At 40.0% G+C, this 19,041-nt stretch overlaps 1 protein-coding gene across 2 annotated transcripts in view; it reads left to right on the top strand.

The window, feature by feature from the left end:
* Positions 1–12,702, top strand: part of nup210 (nucleoporin 210) — a 39,961-nt gene extending 27,259 nt beyond the window's left edge. Inside the window, exons 32-40 of one of the 2 annotated variants that reach the window (XM_088082010.1) lie at positions 634–854; positions 2,153–2,289; positions 3,068–3,182; positions 4,527–4,673; positions 5,536–5,786; positions 6,479–6,683; positions 7,477–7,596; positions 9,233–9,310; positions 11,405–12,702. In XM_088082010.1, coding sequence (XP_087938136.1) covers positions 634–854; positions 2,153–2,289; positions 3,068–3,182; positions 4,527–4,673; positions 5,536–5,786; positions 6,479–6,683; positions 7,477–7,596; positions 9,233–9,310; positions 11,405–11,508 — 1,378 coding nt within the window. In that variant the 3' untranslated portion in view covers positions 11,509–12,702. Of the gene's footprint in view, positions 1–633; positions 855–2,152; positions 2,290–3,067; positions 3,183–4,526; positions 4,674–5,535; positions 5,787–6,478; positions 6,684–7,473; positions 7,597–9,232; positions 9,311–11,404 lie in introns of both variants that reach the window. The other variant, XM_042491630.2, reaches the window with a different exon arrangement.
* Positions 12,703–19,041: the final 6,339 nt, after the last annotated feature.

Below are 19,041 nucleotides of genomic sequence, written 5' to 3'. Positions count from 1 at the left end.
GACTACAACAAGCAGAGCAGTTGAGGTCATGTCAGGGTGTAGTGGCAGGCTGCGCTACAAGTTCACAACATTAATTTACTGTGCTGTCCCTTCAACCTCATTTCTGATGGAGTTGTTTCCACCTCAGTGAGTGAGCTAAATTAATGGGAGGAGTGTTGGGCTGGGAGGAGCATTGCTACCCTCCCGATGAGGGACTCCCTCATCTGTCTGCACAATAAATTGATTCTATTACCTCGTTCTCCAGGTGCTGACGGACAATTTTAGGGGCAAAGTATAAAAATCAGAGAAGTAAAGGGCGGAAACTCATGGGACTAATGGGGCTGGCCTCTGATAAGATCCTACTCAGTCTCGGAGGAGCCAGTTGGATTTTAGTGGTGTGTGAGGTGGAAGCAGTTTGGCGCCAAGTTTGTTCAGAACAGATCATTTTGAGATGGAGGCAAAAAGCAGAACATTTATTAAGGGGGAAGATATGGATATATTAGGAGGTACAACTACTGTAGCAGTGAGAAGAAAAAAACACACCACTAAACTTTAAAATGGAGTTCTTTCTGGTAGCAGCACTTAGCACATGATTATGATTAGTCATCAGTAGTTAATCCATATTTTAACCCATACCTCTGTTCTGTCCTGCAGAGACGACCTGGTGCAGGTAGGGATCGGGCCTGGTAACCACACTCTGACAGTCAGGACGATCAACGTAGGCCTCACTCTTCTTGCTGTGGTGGACAGTGAAAACGTGGGCGTGGCTGACTACGTTCCTCTGCCTGTTGGACACGCCATCCACCCAGACGAGGCCCACAGACTGGTGGTTGGGGATGTGGTCTGCTTCGCCGCTCAGTTAACCAGCCCTGATGGTAAGACATAAATATGTTGTCTTCTGCAGCAAATGTACTGTGTTGCATCACGTCTAAGTGGTCAGAAGATAATGATTTTAAACAGACGAAACAAAGGAAAAACCTGTTTGTGAAAATCTGAGAATTAGTAAAGCACAAACAGCTGTCTGCTATGTAAAGATATCGTGGGAAAATGCCATTCTGACTAGAGAATAAAACAAAGCTCCCTCTGTGTGTTGCAATGAGAGCTTCTCCGTAGGTTGTTGTAGTATCCGTGACGGCTGCGTGTGCACGTTAGAGCACGTGACTCCCTGTGACAATGTATCCCACTGGCTGACCCATTGCCGCCACTTTGCAGTGCATTCATACGGTTCACAGGATCTGTCATTCCTACACTTGTCTGCAGCTTTGCAGTGCATTCTGGTAGTATGTTGCATTTCAAAAGACATTTGCTCCTATTTTACATAAAGTTGGTTCTAGGCTACTTTATGCAAATGAGGGGCATCCAGCACGATTCGCTGCCTCTGAAAAACTTCCGAAAAACGTTTAAAATAACCGTTGGCAATTTAAAAGGAAGACGTATTAAGCAACTGCATGGCTTTTTTCTCATCTAAAATGTGTTGGGAAATACATTTTGTAATATAAGAGAAAATTTCCACGAGTCACCATGCCAGTCTGGTTTGAAAACTGTGAGCAGACAGCCTACATGCCAAGTGGCACGCACATCAAGTGTCATATGCTGGGAAGTGTCTAAAAAAACGCCCCTGTGGACATGTACTAATACGTGGTTACCACTGTTATTAGGACAGCATCGTCATGGGAGCTTAGCCCCCACCCTTCGGTTTCCCCCCAGGTAACAATGTTAGTTTTGTCAGCTCTGTTGTTGTTGTTAGCGCTGTTATTGTTGTGTATTAAGTTAGCACTGCCAGCTCAGCCACCTTCATGTTAGAAACTGTGTCCAGAATATCCCGCCCCAAATTCTCAGTCATAGATGTGCTCTAAACTTTGCATACAGCCAATGGTTAAGATTTGGCACTCCAGAAATGACAGCCTAGTTATGTGTTATCTGCTTTGTGTTCTTCCACTGGTGTACTGTCTCAAAATTTTATTTCATTTGGTTCTCTGTGACCAAATGGAATAAGAATATTTCTGACACTGCATTTTACTAAATTTCCTTTCAAGATAACGTAGCTATTCATCTTATGACCACTTTCATTTTACTTTTGGCTGAGGAGATCCTCCTTTTTTAACATTATGTAATCTAAGCTGTTTTGTTCTACATGTTTTTAAAAAGCTGGACATTATCCGCTTCTCTGCAGGTGTTCATGGTACTTGGAGCTCCTCAGCTGATGGTGTTCTTCAGGTGGACCCTAAAACCGGTGCAGCAGTGGCCAGAGACTCTGGGACAGTTACTGTGTACTACGAGATACCTGGTGTTTTAAAAACATACAGAGAGGTATGTTATCCGTCTGTATCAACAACCATCTTAGCTGCAATGCTTCACTGACAGACTGTGTTTCACTTTTTGTCGTGACTGTGAGGAACGAGCTTTAAAATGATGCTGTAATTATGCAAACAGCACACCTCTCTGGTTTCTTTATTTTCTCTCAACATCTTCATTCCCCAGAGACTCTTTTCATGTCCACCAGTGCATCATACTGTATCAATCCTTCAGCAATACATCACAAGGAGAATAAAAGTACAACGGATGTATAGTATATCCATCATCACCTTTCAGTAACACATTGTTTCTGCCCAATGTGCGTGCCTGACATTGCCGCTGTTGGTTCTCATACATGATGGAGTGTGGACAGGATTAATTGGCTCTGTCTCAGCGTGTCACCGTACTCCATCCAGTCATGCTCCTCCCTGCTCGTGAGCTGAATGTAACCACACTATTTTATATGAACATTTCCTATCAGCAGAATGAGAATTGATGTGATTTGGCCCCAGGTATTTTATCTTAAACAGAAAGGTGCTCACAAGCATTCTAACACAGTGACTGGAATGAAGTGATGATGAGTTTTTATCAGTGTGAGAGGAGACATTGATAGAGGAAGTGGGAATGTTATATTAAACACTCAGCTGTGTTTTAATTAGTTTTGTTTCACTGTCTGGTCTTATTGATGTAAACAATTAGTCGTGGATGTAAATTATAATGTGATTATTCCAAGCACACACCTGAATCTTCATACGATTTATTGGCCGTTTTCTTTCCCTGTGCGGTTCTGTAGGTTGTAGTGGAAGCTACTACAAGGACAGCTGCTATGACACAGGGCACACCCGTCAGGATCGGCAAGGAAACCAAGGTCCACCTCACTACCAGACAGAGAGGAAGCAACCTGATTGGTATTGAATTGACTTTGTTTTAGTTAAAAAATATTCCAGCACTTTGAAAAATAGACTTAATTGGCTTTCTGGTCAAGAGTTAAATGAGAAGATTGATACCAGTCTTACGTCTTCATGGTAAATATGTAACTCAGCACAAAGACCGGAAAAACATAACCAGCTACCTAGCTCCATCCAACAGTAACAAAATCCTCCCACAAGCCCCTCTAACGTTCAGTATTTATCATATTTTATCTAATTTGTCTGATCTGTTCAAAAAACCAAAATGGAAAATCAACAATTTGCTGATTCAAGTGTTTTAAGTGTCCTCCTGTTGCCTGGCAACTGTATAGAGCCGAGTAATATTCCAGCACATAACTGCCAATAAAACAGCAAGTTTGTTTTTTTTTTCGGTTTGTTGTTGTACAAATTAAGCAAACCAGATAAAAAGTGTTTATTAGTCTGCTGTAGTTGGAGGATTTTGTTACTTTTGGACAGAGCCAGGCATCTGTTTCTACTTGTTACCAGTCTTTGTGCTAAGTCAATCGAACCTTCATGTGTGATGGACAGATATGAGAGGGATGCCAGTATTTTCATCTAACGCTCATACTGTTGAATTTCTTTTGCTTTACAGTGAAAGTTCATCCCCCAATCAAAAATATATATTTTTATCCTTAACCCTGTAGTGCTATTTATCAGTGAGCTGCAGAGTGTTGGAGATATGGCCTGTAGAGATGTTCTCCTGAATGTAATGGAACTAGATGGCACTCAACTTTTGGTGCTCAAAGCACCAAAAAACACATCTGAAAGCCTCAACAGCAACGTCTCTCTCCAGAAATCATGACCAGGTTACTAAAGATATTCCACAGTCCTTGCTGTGGGCAGTTTTATTTAGGAACATTTTTCTTTCCATCAAACTACACCCACCAACCGTATCACGGCACAGAAGGAAACGTGCATCTATTCATGGATGAGAGTCTTGTGCTTTTAACAGTGCGAGATGTAAACATTAATGGCATCCTTCTCAGCTGAGCTGTAGCATCAGCAAAGCTCAGTGTAGTGCTCAGTAAGCTAGCAGTAGATGCTGGCAAGCAGTTGATGCAGACATCTCTACGGCCGGTATCTCCGGCACTCACATCAAAACAATCTCTTGATAAATAGCACTGCAGGTAAGAGGAAAAATACACTGTTTTGATTGTAGGATGAACTCTTTCTTTAAGTCCCTGTTCTTATTCTCCCTGCTGATAAACTAAAAGCTCATAAATAAATCAGTCATTAACATTAATATACATTTTTACATTTGATAACAAGCTATGTTATGATGCACAGGTTTTGTATCTTATGCCAGCGTGCTCTCCCCTGCAGGAACCTGTTCCTCTGCCCAGACTGAAGCAATTTCTCAGCTGCAGCCAGAAACCTCTGTCAGCTGCCATCTGAGCTTTACCAGTGATGCTATTGACTTCCCCACTAATGATGTCTTTAAAACGCACACCAGCTTTGACTCCAGCATTGGTAAGCCTAATCTGAATCCAGACTAAAGATCACATTCATGGTCAAAGAAGCATATATTTGTATATAGACAATTACACAGATTTCCACAGTATTGAATCATTATATTGAGATACAGTACATCAGGCCTCATTAAATCCTGCAGTACTGATATAAGCTTGGTTTAGATGACTAATGTTAGTAGTTTAATTTGGAAGTCATAACAGGATCGGATATTTTTAATTGATTTATAGGGGCTATTCTTCCATTAACACGCAGATCACAAATTGTTTAAAAACCACCTCTTAGCATCTAATTGTCCATACTGAGAGAAATCGTTGAGACATTCACATCTTTTTCTACCTCTTTAGAAGCATTCAGTTTTCCAAAATAAAATTACTTTTAAAGCTAACCTAGACACACTCTTTATGCGTATGCTCTGCACGACTGTCGGGAAAACACTTTTTACAAGGGCATAATCAATATCCATGGAATGAGTTTAGCAGGGACTATAAAAGGTGTCCAGGTGATGTATTGAACTCAGGGGACTCCCTGTTGCTTGGAAGGACTGGTCTAATTGTGTTTGGGGTTTGGGACCTAACCCCAGTTGTTGGCTTATGTCTGAGGGGATCCACAGAGTGTGTACAAGGTTGTAACCACTCAGCTGAATTCCACTGAGGTCCGTACAGAAGCGTGTGATTGCAAAATGACCCTGACAAATCTAGACATTAGAACTGAGTGGATATATATATATATATTGTTTTTATGTATCTTGCACTTTTTGAGACCAGATTGACTCCGCGAGATCCATTTTTTTGTCCCAAATGCACACATCAATAATTTATCTTGAGCCATCATTTTTCCCTCTTGTGAATTCTTGCCCCAGGCCTCTACACATGTTCCATAACCTTGCAGCCAGCAACGGACCAGCAGACCCGTGTGCTCAGCATGTCCATGACCAACCTGCTGGTGAGGGCAGGCCTGGAGGGCAGTGCTTTCTCCGGGGAACAAGTCAGCGCCAGGCTGCCAATAGAGCCAGGCCTCTACTCTGACCAGACTGAGCTGCTGCTCTCAAACCTGCACACATCAGCTGAACTCACCATCTACGGTCCATCCGCTGCCCTGTCCAACATGGAGGTCAGACTAAACTTCTGCAGCACCTTGAATAACATGTGCAACTGTTCATTTTTTGCTTTTATTATGACCTTTTATGGTATAAACTTCCCTTTAAAGCAGGGGTAGGCAGTTTTATTTTTGGCATCATTGGGCTAAAATCCGTTAATAAACTTTGAGCATTTTATAATTCAAGTGATGTCAGAGAAAACTAGACATCTGCACTTCGTCACGGCTCGGTTTTCAGGCTTTGAAAAAATATAGCCCATGACTTTCGCCAATCACAGGTCATTCCCGAGACAGGGCGTTCATATTGGCTGGTTCTACAAATGCAGATGTGCGTGCACATCACTTCAGCGAAAGGCGCAGAATCTTGCAGAGAGGTCTGGCTCTTGGCAACAACTGCTTTCACTGCAAAGCTACCTAAAAAAGGAAAACAGACTAGTCTAAGGATAGTCTGACAAACAAAATAAAGCATCTGTCAATATTGGCAAAGCATTTCAGAGATGGAAAGGAAATGTTGCTAATGTTTTAGCATTCTGCTAACTGGAGCTAAAGGCTCACAGCTGCAGCGTCAAGTTCATGTTTATGTAGCTGTAGTAGGAGGGTTTGATTTCATTTTCTGCCCTTTTTATTCCCTTTTCAGATTTTTGCCTACACCGGCTTTAAGAACAAAGTATATACTGTATGTGTATAACATTTTATTTCACCTGTAGGTGGTGTCAACTTCTCCTAACTTTGCTGTCCAAGAGAGTGATGTACACCATGGCTTCCCCAGTTTTTCAAAGTACACCATCAGCGCTGTGGACCCTCAGGCAGCCGGCTCTGCTTCCATCTCCATAAGCAGCCCCTCCTGCAGCCAGAGTATCGTCATCCCAGTCACTTTGATTCATGTGGCTGATCCCAACGCTGCCAAGCTAGGTCAGATATCCTTTCAGTGCAAAAGACAAAGCGTTGTATCTCAGGCTGCAAGGTCATGTTGTTTTAAATGTATTTTGTTTAAGGTCACAGGAAAGCTAGTAGAGCTGGCACCTTTTTTAAAAAAAACAAAACAAAACAAAGTTTTAATATATTTGATCAAACACGTAATCCCTTCTAATTAATTTCAATGGAATCCATGTAGCCTAATCCTAAAATACTTCGTTGAATTAACAATGGTCCGTTAATTCCCGGTGCCTCTGCCTTGCTGAGTGACAAGTTAACTTTACTGTAAGGCTGCTGCATTTCACAACATCAGCAAAACAGCCTTATAAGACCGTTTAAGCATTCTAGCTTTTTCTCCTATCTCACATTAGCAGAGATAACAACAGTTCATTTCACTGAGGACAATAGGGCATGCACTGGGCCTGTTGGAGTACAACAGCCTGTTGTGTCTATACACAGAACTATAGTGTCAAAAGTAGTCATGGAATATGAAAAAGGGAACCTGTGTATTGTCATTGCTTTAAAACGTAACTGTTTTTCTGTTTTGTTTATTTAACAAATAAAGCTTTGTATTTTTTTATTAATATTCTGTCTGTCATCGACACGAGCACACTGACAAGGCAGATTTTCAGAGACCATAATTTCATTCAGCTTTGAAATTTCACTGCCACTGTTTCGAGGATCATTATCCCTTAGTGCCATAGCTGATATTTGTTAGTGTCGTCATATGTTCTCAGCACTTTGAAGAGGTTTTGACAGCCTGTTATCTCATCCACCGCTCTCTCAGCAGCTGCTCCACCAGTTGTTAACATCGAGGGGGGCCACTCCCTGCACAGCTTCATAAACTGCTACCAGATGATGTTCTTCACCCTGTTCGCTCTACTGGCCGGTACAGCTATCATCATCATCGGTGGGTCACCTCTTGTCTTTAATGAAAGCAGGTTTCCTGTGCAATTTGGAAAAGTATGGAATTTTTATTTTATTTCCAGATCGGGATCAGTATGGAAAAAAGAGTTTAAAAATACGTGTTTCCAGATTATTTCCCCTAATTGATTATACAAGCAGAATATTTTTCAGGGTCTTTGGAGCAGGCAGCCAGTACAGCCAAAATGTTAATACCACTATGGGAGAGTGTGTCGGCCAGATATTGATATTGTAATGTTTTCGAATGCAAAGCAATAAATATAGTGTGTGACTGAGCACCCATTCCTGCACAGAGCTGCCTCTATGCCTGTACTTCACTGCTCTGCCCAAGTGCCTTCAAACTAAACCAAATTCAGACATCAACAACCAAATTAGTGTGAAAGGAAATAGTGTCAACATCTTTGACTTGCTTGTATGTAGAACATCACAAATAATCAAATATTAAGCTTTTTAGAACATTTATAAGTTATACACTGACGCAGTTATCAGAAAAGAAAACAGAATGGGTTTTTTTGCATATAGAAACATTTGTACTCAGTAAATAAACAAGGTGACGCATTTTCAGTTCTGGTTTATAAAAGAGTAAAAAATATGTAGAGAACAATCATTGATTATTTATGCAATATATTGAGAGAATATATATATATTGAGAGAAAATAATCTAAGTGCAGGGAGCACTGGCTAGTTAACTTCATTCTTCAGCATTGAGGAACTTCTCTGGGTTTGTTGGTGATTGATTTGTTTGTGCTACAATCTTCTGGCAGTTATTTGGCAACGCTGGAGAGGATATGATATATTAACGATGAGCGGGGGGAATTATGTGATGCCATCTGGCAATCTTTTATTCAATATTTGGAGAAAACAACAGTGTTATGCCATTTGATGATTTTTGCGATCGACTGAATGTAAGATCCAATGATTTTTTATTGGATGTCTGAGTTGGGTGGGTTGTGGTTTGTTTTTTTTTTTGGTTGCTTTTTTATTAGTTTGTTTGTTTCCCTTTCTTTCTTTTGTCTTATTTTTTTTTATTATTCAAACAATCCTGGAGAAAAGCGGTGTCTGTACTAGTTATGTAAATGCACTAATTATATTTATGCTGTATGTGGATATTTATCAATAATTTCTATGTTGATATATATTTGCTAACAGTTTATGAAAATGTTTGATGCTTCAAACACGGTTATGGCAACATAATAGCATACATAGTTAGACTGCAACATACATGTCAATAATTGGACTTTAAACCATTTATTTAGGTGACAAACATGGAGCTATCTACACTCTAAGACTCTAAGAAGTCTTTCAGAGTTTAATTTTTTCATGAATTTCAGTCTTTTTGTAATAATGGTAACTGAAACAAATGCAGTATTTGAAAACGAACGCCTCCAACATTGTAAGGCACTGCTGGATCAGCTTATCTTTCATACTGTAATAAAAGAAAAGTAACCTTCAAAAACTGAAGTATTATCACAACATGACAAACGTGTGTTCATCAACAGCGGTCACGATTTGAAGCACCTAAAGTTGTGAAGAAATTGTGTGATTCCCAAGAGGTTTTTTTTAAACTGATCTCTTCAAACACCGTGGTGATGTGTTTTAAAATGTGTTTTTATCCCCCGCAGTCCTCCACACCGTGTTCAGCCCAAGGGAACAAGCTTATCACCCTGCTTTCTTCCAGAGGACACCGCCACCCATCTCAGGTAGGACACCGTCACTGTAACACTTCTCCCTGCAGCTATTAAGCAAATAAAGACAAAAGCATGCATTCAAAGGGGTATCCCACTAAATGTCAGTACTTGAGCTCCGTCTCACTTTGCTCTCAAAGCAAAAAAGAGAAGTTTGTTCAACCCCTCACACAGTGTGACACCATGAGGCTGTAAAGCTCCACTGAGAATTAATTAGAAAAGATAGAAGAGGTGTTTGACAGCATCCAGGACAATTTTCTGGCAGTCAGAATAGATTTTTTGATGAAATGCCAACTCACCCATTGTAAATTAAAGCTCATTTGGATGTAAAACCAAGTAAAAAAAGCATTGTGTCGGTCCCCAAGTCTTCAATTTATTGTGAATGACTCTGCCGCAGGCGCTGTTTGATATCACAATTTATAGCCTGTGCTCTGGCTGCTACAGTGTGTTTGAGAGAGATCTATACATGCTACCACTACAGATTAGGCTGTTTATTTATGATTTTTGTACCAAGAGGTATTTCCTTGTAGATTCTGCCATATTTGTCAAACCTTAAAGGTGTACTATGCAGAAATTGTCGGCTTCTATTTGTGAACAGCATCCCCAGCGAAAGTCAGCGCCAACTTCAGATTTTCATTTCGGAATGAGTTTTGTCAGTTAGGCGTTCTCTCTTGCTTTATTTACATTTTGTTTGTTTTTTTTGCGGGTTTTTTTGGCACCATGTGCATAATTTTCGTAGCTTCCTCTTTGACCTATGCTGCTTACAGTCTATATGGTTTACCTGCATGTTGTGCCAAGGAACGTCCAACCATGGCCCTGCTATGATATCTACTATTGTTAGACAATAAATTGTTCCATAAGTAATTGTGATAAAGAAAATGGTCATTTTGAGACCATTTTATGCCATTGATATAATTTTAATATAATAGAATAATGATGCAAGTACTCCCTTTTAAATAGCAAGTGATTTTTAGATTTTTTTAATTTTCAGACATTAGAATATAAAAAAAAATCTAAAAAAGTAATTAACACCCATTGATATATACAAGAATGTATATACAAAATTATAGTACCTTTTATAGGAATAGTCCAAAAAAACTCAGTGTGAGACTTAATACAAAATTTGGCCAACAAAACCAAACCAAGTGATGCCTGTTGCAACTTATAGACAAGCTTAGTGTAGCTTCAGGAGCATCGCAGTAACCGCCATAATTCATCCAGTGCACTGCCGCATTCCTAGATGGATGGACTGGGAGCTGGGCGGTTTGCTGGTGGACTTAAGAATGGAAGATGAATTTTTTGGAGTGTAAAACCACACATGATGGACTTTTAGCTCATTAATAGGGGCTGGCAAGCTAACAATTATCAGCACTGTGTGTCTTCCACTACAAAAGTGCAGCTGCAGGCTACCAGTAAGCTCCACTGTGTCGTCTTTAAAGCATTGTTTTATTTTTATTTAGATTTGTGCAAGTACTCAGGACAGAGAAAAAGGGAGAACTGCTGTGCCACAATCTTATTATGGTTTGGAAAAACCCTGCAGTTTCTCTGGAGTCCTGTTGGCTAAAATGTTGATGACACTTTTACACAAGCAAACACACATCTCAGGGCCACCTATAGCTCACCTTGAGGGTTTGAGCCCCACATAGGCTGAGTCTGTCTCTGCAGCAGTCGGGGTTGTATTCTTACCTGCAGCCCTTTGCTTCACTTCAGCTGTACTTTCATTAAAAGCAAAAACGGCCAAAAATTACTTAAACATACAAACACTCGTATAGCCTAAACACAAAAATGCAAAAACAAGGTCAGCAAACTGATTTAGTTCACTCCCATATATCAGTCGATAACATTGATGGCTTACCAGCGTGTAGCAAAATAAAAAGGAAATAACAAAATACAGGCAAAAATGGATAAAAGGCCACAACTGATTTGCTCCAATAAACTTCTTGTTTTATTATATTTTCTCTCCACAAAGTGACTGGTCTGTTCTGCAATGATTTGATTTGACTCTTTATCTTTGTGTCACAAAGTTGCCCAAACCTCACGGGTTTACAAGGCACCAAAACACAGTTGTTGATTTATTTTACTTAGTGCTCTGTTTGGCTCTATTTTCAGGTTTAGACTCTCCAGTAGTGAATTCTTTCAACCGCACAATACCGAGGACGGACCCAAACAGCAGCCCCAGGTCGCGTCTCTATTCTCCAGACTACAAGTCCTGATAACGCTCTCTGTCTGGTCTCTATTCTTCAGAAGAAGAACACCACAGGCTATGAATGCATATTGAATGGGCCTCTGTCCCTCAGTGCGAATGATGTGGGATGTGACTGCAAAATTTCAGTTTCACTCAGTTTTATTCACACGTTGGTAGAGATGCTTAAAAAAAACGTAATTTTCCGAATAGTAGATCAGTTAAAAGCTGCAGGATGATAACAGGGCTATTTTTCTTTGTGTGTGGAAACAGATTTATATGTGTGTGACTTTTTTTTGTGGTTTGCCATGGAAATAGCTTCTATACAAAATTCACCCTGTTACTAACTGACATCTTTTGAAAAGTGCATAAAAAAACAAACCACTAGTTTGTGCTTAGATAAGGTTTTTGTTTGTTTGTTTGTTTGTTTGTTTGTTTGTTTGTTTGTTTGTTTGTTTGTTTGTTTGCCCATAACTTGTGTGCTACTTAAGATATTTGACATGTGACAATTTAGCAACTCAGGATAACCATCATTCTTGTATGACAGAAAGCAAACATTAACTTGAATTTTATTTTATTTTTTTTCCTTTTGAACAGCAAACGTCCTTTGTTTTGTTGTAGCAAATACATTATGTGAAAATGCTGTCCACTGAAACCGTGATGAACCCTTCAAATGTGCATAATCCCAACCGGGAAAAGGTTCGTTTATTTCTGTTCTGGGCATTTAACTTTCTCGTATTTCAACACCACTGAGTTTTTTTGAGCCACAGTGCATGCAGCTCCTGTAATTCATTAATGTGAAACAGTTTAGGAATATGAATCATCATTCAGTTTTTATCCCGGTGTTGCTTCAGTGCAGAAGCAATCAAATGTGACCTGGTATCATTTCTGAATATGTAATGTTTCTGTTACACTTTGTTTTTACCTGAACACATTTGCGGGAGGAGAGTAATGTAGCACTGTTTGATTGCAAACATAAGAGAGTGACTTTGTTTTAAATGAGGTATTTTTGTATTTGAAACTATAAAAACAAGGAATCGTATTTATGTTAGCTAGTAATTGAGTTTTACTGTAACGGGATGTGTGTGATGATCAAATGGCTTCAGTGCTATTTTTGTGTTAGTCATGCCTTAAAATTATATCTGAACAGCTTTCAGACACAAGTTTGTTTGCGTGAATATGCTCTTACCTTTTTTCTAATTAAAGTTTGTACTTTTCATGTTCAGCATCTGCCTTGTTAGTATTCATCAAATACATTTATAAGTCTATTTTGCTCTGAAAAGTTTGCAAAGTAATATTTAGCGGATGAAATATAAGCATCTTGCCACAGAGAATCCTGATAGATGAAAACAGACAGCAGCATCTTTTTTTTTTTTAATAACTAGAACTACAGACGTAGATCCAGTCTGAACTAAATACTGTAGCGATTCCTCCACTTGCAACACTGATTCTATCACTCAACCCTCAATTTTCTACTCTAACTTTCCAATGAATTAATTTTCTGCATCAGCGGTGCTTCATTTATCTGGTCTTTTATACACTTTGTTTTCCTCCTTGTTGCCTTTTGTTGACGTTTAATCCATCTTATCCTATTGGTGTTTTCACAGTTTAATTGTTTCATTGTTATTCACTATTTCTTTTTCTGGTTTATTGAGTATATGTGGGGAAAAAACAAGCGGCAACCTGCCGGGCTAAAAAATTTTAGCCAACACCAAAATGCCTAAAACTACAGTTCCACAAATTGCCTCTTAAGGCTGACTCAAGAGGCCAGTTTTCACCTTAAACCCTGTGTTAAAATGCCCCACTTGACAACAGAAATGAACTTGTTTACAACCTGGTACCAAAAAAACAGTTTTGGTATCTAAAGCTAATTTCTTCTTTAATGACACTTTTTTAAAAGATTTTATAAAAGTCAGCCATTTAAATTTCATCAAGGCTTAAAGTTGAGCTTAAAGTGAACTAGAGGCGGCCCCCTCCCACAGTTTACATCCTTGCTGGACAAGATATACAATTAGCCATGCAAGCGAAGTGCTGTCTGATAGTTCCTCTTTAAAACTTGTGATTTCGTTTTTTTCAGCCATGGCTGAATTTCCTTTCATCCCAGAACTTGTGCTCTCACCACAGTCTGACGTGGTCCACACAAACAGAGGGGATTAGGAGGGTGTCTGTCTCTCTCGCTCCCTGAGGACGTGTAAAGGTCTGCGACATCTGATCAAATATCTCCCATCTGTCTGACGCTGCTCTGGACTGCTGTGGTGGCTCCCAGTCACCCGGTTCATTTGTATGCCCTCTGCAGCCGCCGGCATGTCAGCAAACGCTACACAACCTCAGGTGAGCGGACTGGGATGTACACCAGAGTTATTTGTCAAGCAACAGAATGTGGCTGTGGCCCATTTCTAACCATCTAGCTGGCTTTTATGGATTTTGTGTGCACTTTTCTAGTAATTAAAGGGCCTCTTTTATTCTTTTTTTTAAATTATCATTAATGTGAGGCATGTTTTTAAAAAATCAATCAGTTTCAGGGGCCAAAGGTGTAAGCGGACCCCCTAGCCCTCACCTGCAAAATGTCACATAAATTAACAAGTACTGACCAGGAGGGGATTCAAAATGACCACAAAGGGATGCAAAGGAACTGCGAGACACAAAATAATTATGGAAAGAGGCAAAAACAGTAACAGAGACACATAATGACCAGAAAAAGACACAAAATTACCTCAAAAATACACAAAACAACTACAAAGAAACACAAAACAATAAATAGATGCATTAGGACAATGACGAGATGCAAAACGACACAAAAAGAAGCTCAACAACTATAAAGTCTGTGTGCTTCTTTAAAGGAGAGGTGGGGGTTGCATATTTGTGCCCAGGGGCCTGTTGTCTGATCAGGGCCTAAGCTGATGGATTCAAAGTGTTTGTTTTGTCTGACTTAAAAGTTTAAATCTGAAATCATTCAATTCACAACGAAATGTAGCAAGCAAAGGCAGAAAAAAATGCAGATTTAAGAAGCTAAAACTAGACAATATTCAGTATTTTTTGCTTGAAAAATTACAGAGATGCTGCATTAATGATCAAAATAGGTGTTGTAACTCAAGGCTAATCACAGGGATCTGTGGATATTATGGTCACAGACGAATAAAACCCACTAACATGCGCTGCTGCATATGAAAAAGTAATCCTGAGTGAGGCATTGAGCACCAGCTACGGTCTTTGCATTATTTCCCACACGCTCCTTATTTCTCTGCGGGTGGTTTAGACAGACAGAGCCTCAGCTCATGCCTGAGAGGTGTTTATGAGGAAGCTCAGGAAGCCCAGCTGTGTAGCTCAGGCTACGGCCTCAACAGGGGCTCCAGGGTATTCTTAAGATGCTGGTTGGCTCAGGGAGGAGAAAGTATGTTAACTGCTGCGTTGTGTTGTGTGAGGAAACACATCAACTGATTGGCTATCTGCCGCAGCAGCTGCTTTTCGGAGACAGCAGCATCACACTAGTTTTGATTCACTGCCCGCTTCAGTTAAAATGTGATGGAATTCAAAACTAGAAATGACCGTTTTGGAATTACTCCCATCAAATGATGGTGGCATGTGGGTTTTAAACGTGACCGTATAGTATATCTATAGCTCATTAAGGCAGTCATCCATGTTAAGCTAAAATGACACTCAATTTATTCTCTCCATTAAGGCACGCGGGTTGCATAAACCCCACCTGTCAGCCTGTCGGGCCCAGAGCCATCTTGCTGCGTCCTGGGTGAAGTGAAGCCGCCACAGTTCCAGATGGCTTACTGTGCTGTCAGTGGAGGGGATCAATAGGGTGGGCATTGAATGAGACCTGATGAGAATGGCAAGGTTGTTCCCTCAGGATGATCAGGACTGTGTGAGAAGGTCTGCCAGGAAAGCAATTTCTTTGTGAGTGAAGTCAGAGGTTTTTGTTTGGGGCCTAATGAAAGCATTAGTATCAACATTTGGTCATTTGTAACTTAACTGGACTTTGTAGTGATGGTTTTATTTTCTTGTCTGGTGATTTACATGATTAATCTCTATGGGGATTACTCAGACACATTAACAACAAACCAAACATTCGCGCATTTTAACTTTCAATACTTAAACGCCAGCCAAACATAAGCATAAGCCTCCCACAAATAGAGTGCCAGGAGATACCCCACAATGGAAAAACAACCAATATACAAACACAGGCCCCTAAGCACAGGACTCAATACACAAATCCAAACAAGACAAAGTATGAATCCATGAGTGCCAAATTTTTTTTTTCCAGTATTATATCCAGTTTATAGACCAATAGTTTGCATTTCTTATAAAACAGTCTGAGGAAATTGTCTATTTTTCTTTTCCTGTCTCAGTTTTCAGAAAGATATTCAGTAACATGCAAAACGTTGATGATATAAAAAAGGTGTTCAAGCTGGATAAGTAAGACTTGGATCAGCCTGCACGAGTTGTGTGAAAGTTTGTAAACTGATGTTTTGATATAGTTTTGCTGTTGTTAAACCAGATCTCCAATCAATAAATTGGTATTTTTTGTCATTTTCTGTGGAGCCATGCAAGAAAAACAAAGTGTTTTTTCACAAATGCAAGGTAACACAGAATGACTAGTTGATTTACAAAAGATAATTTTGAGGGTATTCCTCTGAGAATTTTTCCTCGGATTGTATGTTTCCTCTTGAAAAACAAAAAAGCCAGTACGATGAGAGAAGGTCTGAAGTTTATTTTTCAGAATTCCTAAAAAAAATGACCCAATTTTCAATGCAAACCCAACCTAAATCTCTATTGTTGCTTGTTGCTGTCCATTTGTTGCAGGAGCACCACTGAGGAAATTCCCCATTTGGTTTTGGTATTAATGACTCTAATTATTATCATATGAATATCAGAAAACTCAGTAAACGACTTTTTGGCCTACAGTACAATGTTCCCACTTGTGTCCCAGTTCAGATCCATCACACAAATGCATGTCTATATGAGGTGATTGTCGGTTGCAGTGGAGAGTATTCGGCATTCTCTGAAAAATAAAAAGTTTCCACTCTGCTGGTTAAATGATTGGGCCCCTTCTTCCATCACAGCTGGCAAATGTTTTTTAAGGCTGAAGTAAGAGAGCTTCCGAGTGGGTTTGCCTCAGTGCAAATATATGAGCCATTTCACAAAATAAATCTCTCTGGTTGGCACCCGCACTGGCACCAGCGTATGACTGGTCAGCCAAAGGAAGAAAGGAAAAAGCCCAAGAGCATAATAATGACAAGCACTTTTTTTTTTGTTGAAGTGGTTAATATCCTGTGGTTGCTGGCATTTCTCATCCACAAGTCATGACTTCCAAAAGAGCTATTGTGGTATGTATGACTGATGGAACTGCATGGTTTGATAGTGTAATTGTGGGCTAGGAAATATGAAAATGGCAGATTTAGGTTTAAAGAATGTGATTTTATCATGTGATTTTTTTTTTTTTTTTTTTTGCGTTACTGTTTTTATCCTCTTCTACTGTTTATATTGTCTTTCAAACACAAGGTCAGTTGGAGCACAGCAGCATCAGAGCTGGAGGGAATTCAATAGCTCACTGAAGGACATTTTAATCGCTCCAATAGGTGCTTAGATGCGTGGATGAGGATGTAGGCCTTCCGGTTGACAAATGAGCTTCTTCCCCTCTAACAATGCTTGTAGAATGTGGTAGTTTTGTTGTGTCAAGGGCAAACAACAAAGACATTTATGTAATAATGGTGTGTGTGGTTTTTGAGGCTTATATACAGCTGAAAACGGTATTTGGCAGTGTTGACGTGCACCCCGTGAGTATTGGCTGTTAATGGCTGTGTACTGTATATCTTTCTGGGTGGCATGTCGAGGCTCTTGCCTCCATCCCTGGCCTCCTGCCATGTGGATTAGGGAGCCACAGAGAAAAAACCCTAATGTACTCCATCTGTACTTCATGTCCTTAAACTGCTTTTCCCACTGCCAGTGTTTGTTGCAACTCTGCGTCTACATTAAAACAAGTTATCTCAGATCGTCCGAGTGCAGCCTTCTGTTAGTAAGCCTGCCATAAAGGTAAAGCCCTCAATTTCATGGACAAAGCACCCACCCTCTGTTTTTGCACTGTAACTGCATCCAGGAATACAAAATATCAACTCAGCTTTGAAAAAAAGATCATCAGAGAAAAAGAGGTCTTATGAGATAAGTGAAAATGAAAATGCTGCGAGTTTTTGACTACTCTAAAGTGTGAGTGTGTGTGTTGCTTTGAAAACAAATCCAGTGATGGGGGAGCGATCACAAGACACTGGGAGCAGAGCGAAAAATACAAACTGCCATAGCTCAGTCTCAGTCACTGATTCACCTCTCAGTTCCTATACAGATGTCTGTGTTATCCTCCAGAGGATACTTTTTCACTGGCAAACAGATATTCTTTCTTCTACACAGCAGTAGTACAGTAGAGGGTATACTCAAGTAGACAGGGTATACCCACCTTTTTTTCTGGCCATTCACACTGTACCCACCTATCCGCCAAAAAGCCATCAGAATATATTAGAGTATATGACTTCCTCCTCAGTAATCCAGTGCACCCACCTCGTCTTCACCAGTGTTACACAGGCTTAAAGGGGACCACCACCTAAATTAAGAATTCCAATATCAAGACAAACTAAAATGGATTAATTAAAACTCTGAAAAAAATTAAAACTGATAACACTGATTTTTTTAGGTGACTCCTTTTCAGTAGCCTAAAAACAAAACAATTCAGGTAGCATTTGCTCTGTCGTTTCATTTAATGTATGTGACGTGGGGTGTTTCTATCCGCAAGTTAATGTTGAATGTTGTGTTATTTTTTATGTTTTTTACCCAAATGAGTTACATCTATAACATCTTTAAATCATTGCCTATAGAGCAGCTCCAGACACTTGATGACATCCCAAATGTGAGTTTTGGCACTCTACTCTGGATTCAATTGAGAGTTGTACATTTTTACTAAGATCTTTTAGACCATAGGAGTAACATTTAGGGAATTCGGCCTGATGGCAACATTTTAGGGGCTCAATTTCAGGGCAGATGGGACTGTGATAGCCACCCATGAAACTTAAGCATCAGCCTCAGAGAGCAGTGCAGCAGTTTGCTCTCTTACACCCATGAGACCACTGCTTGTGCAAATCTGCACACTCCTGTCTCACATACACGTGCTTAAAGTCATTATTTGATTCAAACACTAACACACACTGCTCCTATCTATTGTGATCATTTCACTGGAGGGGATACAGCCTGCTGGTTTAAAATGGCAACACGCAGACAGCATAGTAAACAACTCTGCAGGCAAGACGCAGCACCACCACAGCGTTACACACAGGCGGACTACAACGCCACAAAGTTGTTGTGTAATGTTTTGTTTGCACTGTGAGAGAGGAGCAGCTTGTGTGCACATCTCTGGAGCACGCGCACTAAGTATTATTTTATTTTTTTGTTTTTTTTGAATATATGGAGAAAAAAAGTTACTGATGAACAAATTCACCTCCCCTTCTAGTGCAGCTGCAAAGCCATCGTTGCGCTCAATGCGACCTGCAGATTCATAAAACTTGAAAACCCCGCC

The sequence above is a fragment of the Plectropomus leopardus genome, chromosome 9 (genome assembly GCF_026936395.1).
Source record: "Plectropomus leopardus strain MGB_pleo_1.0 chromosome 9, ASM2693639v1, whole genome shotgun sequence".
In the NCBI taxonomy this organism is placed as follows: domain Eukaryota; kingdom Metazoa; phylum Chordata; class Actinopteri; order Perciformes; family Serranidae; genus Plectropomus; species Plectropomus leopardus.
The sequence above is the reverse complement of the archived record's forward strand: the minus strand, read 5'-3'. Positions and strand labels throughout refer to the sequence as shown.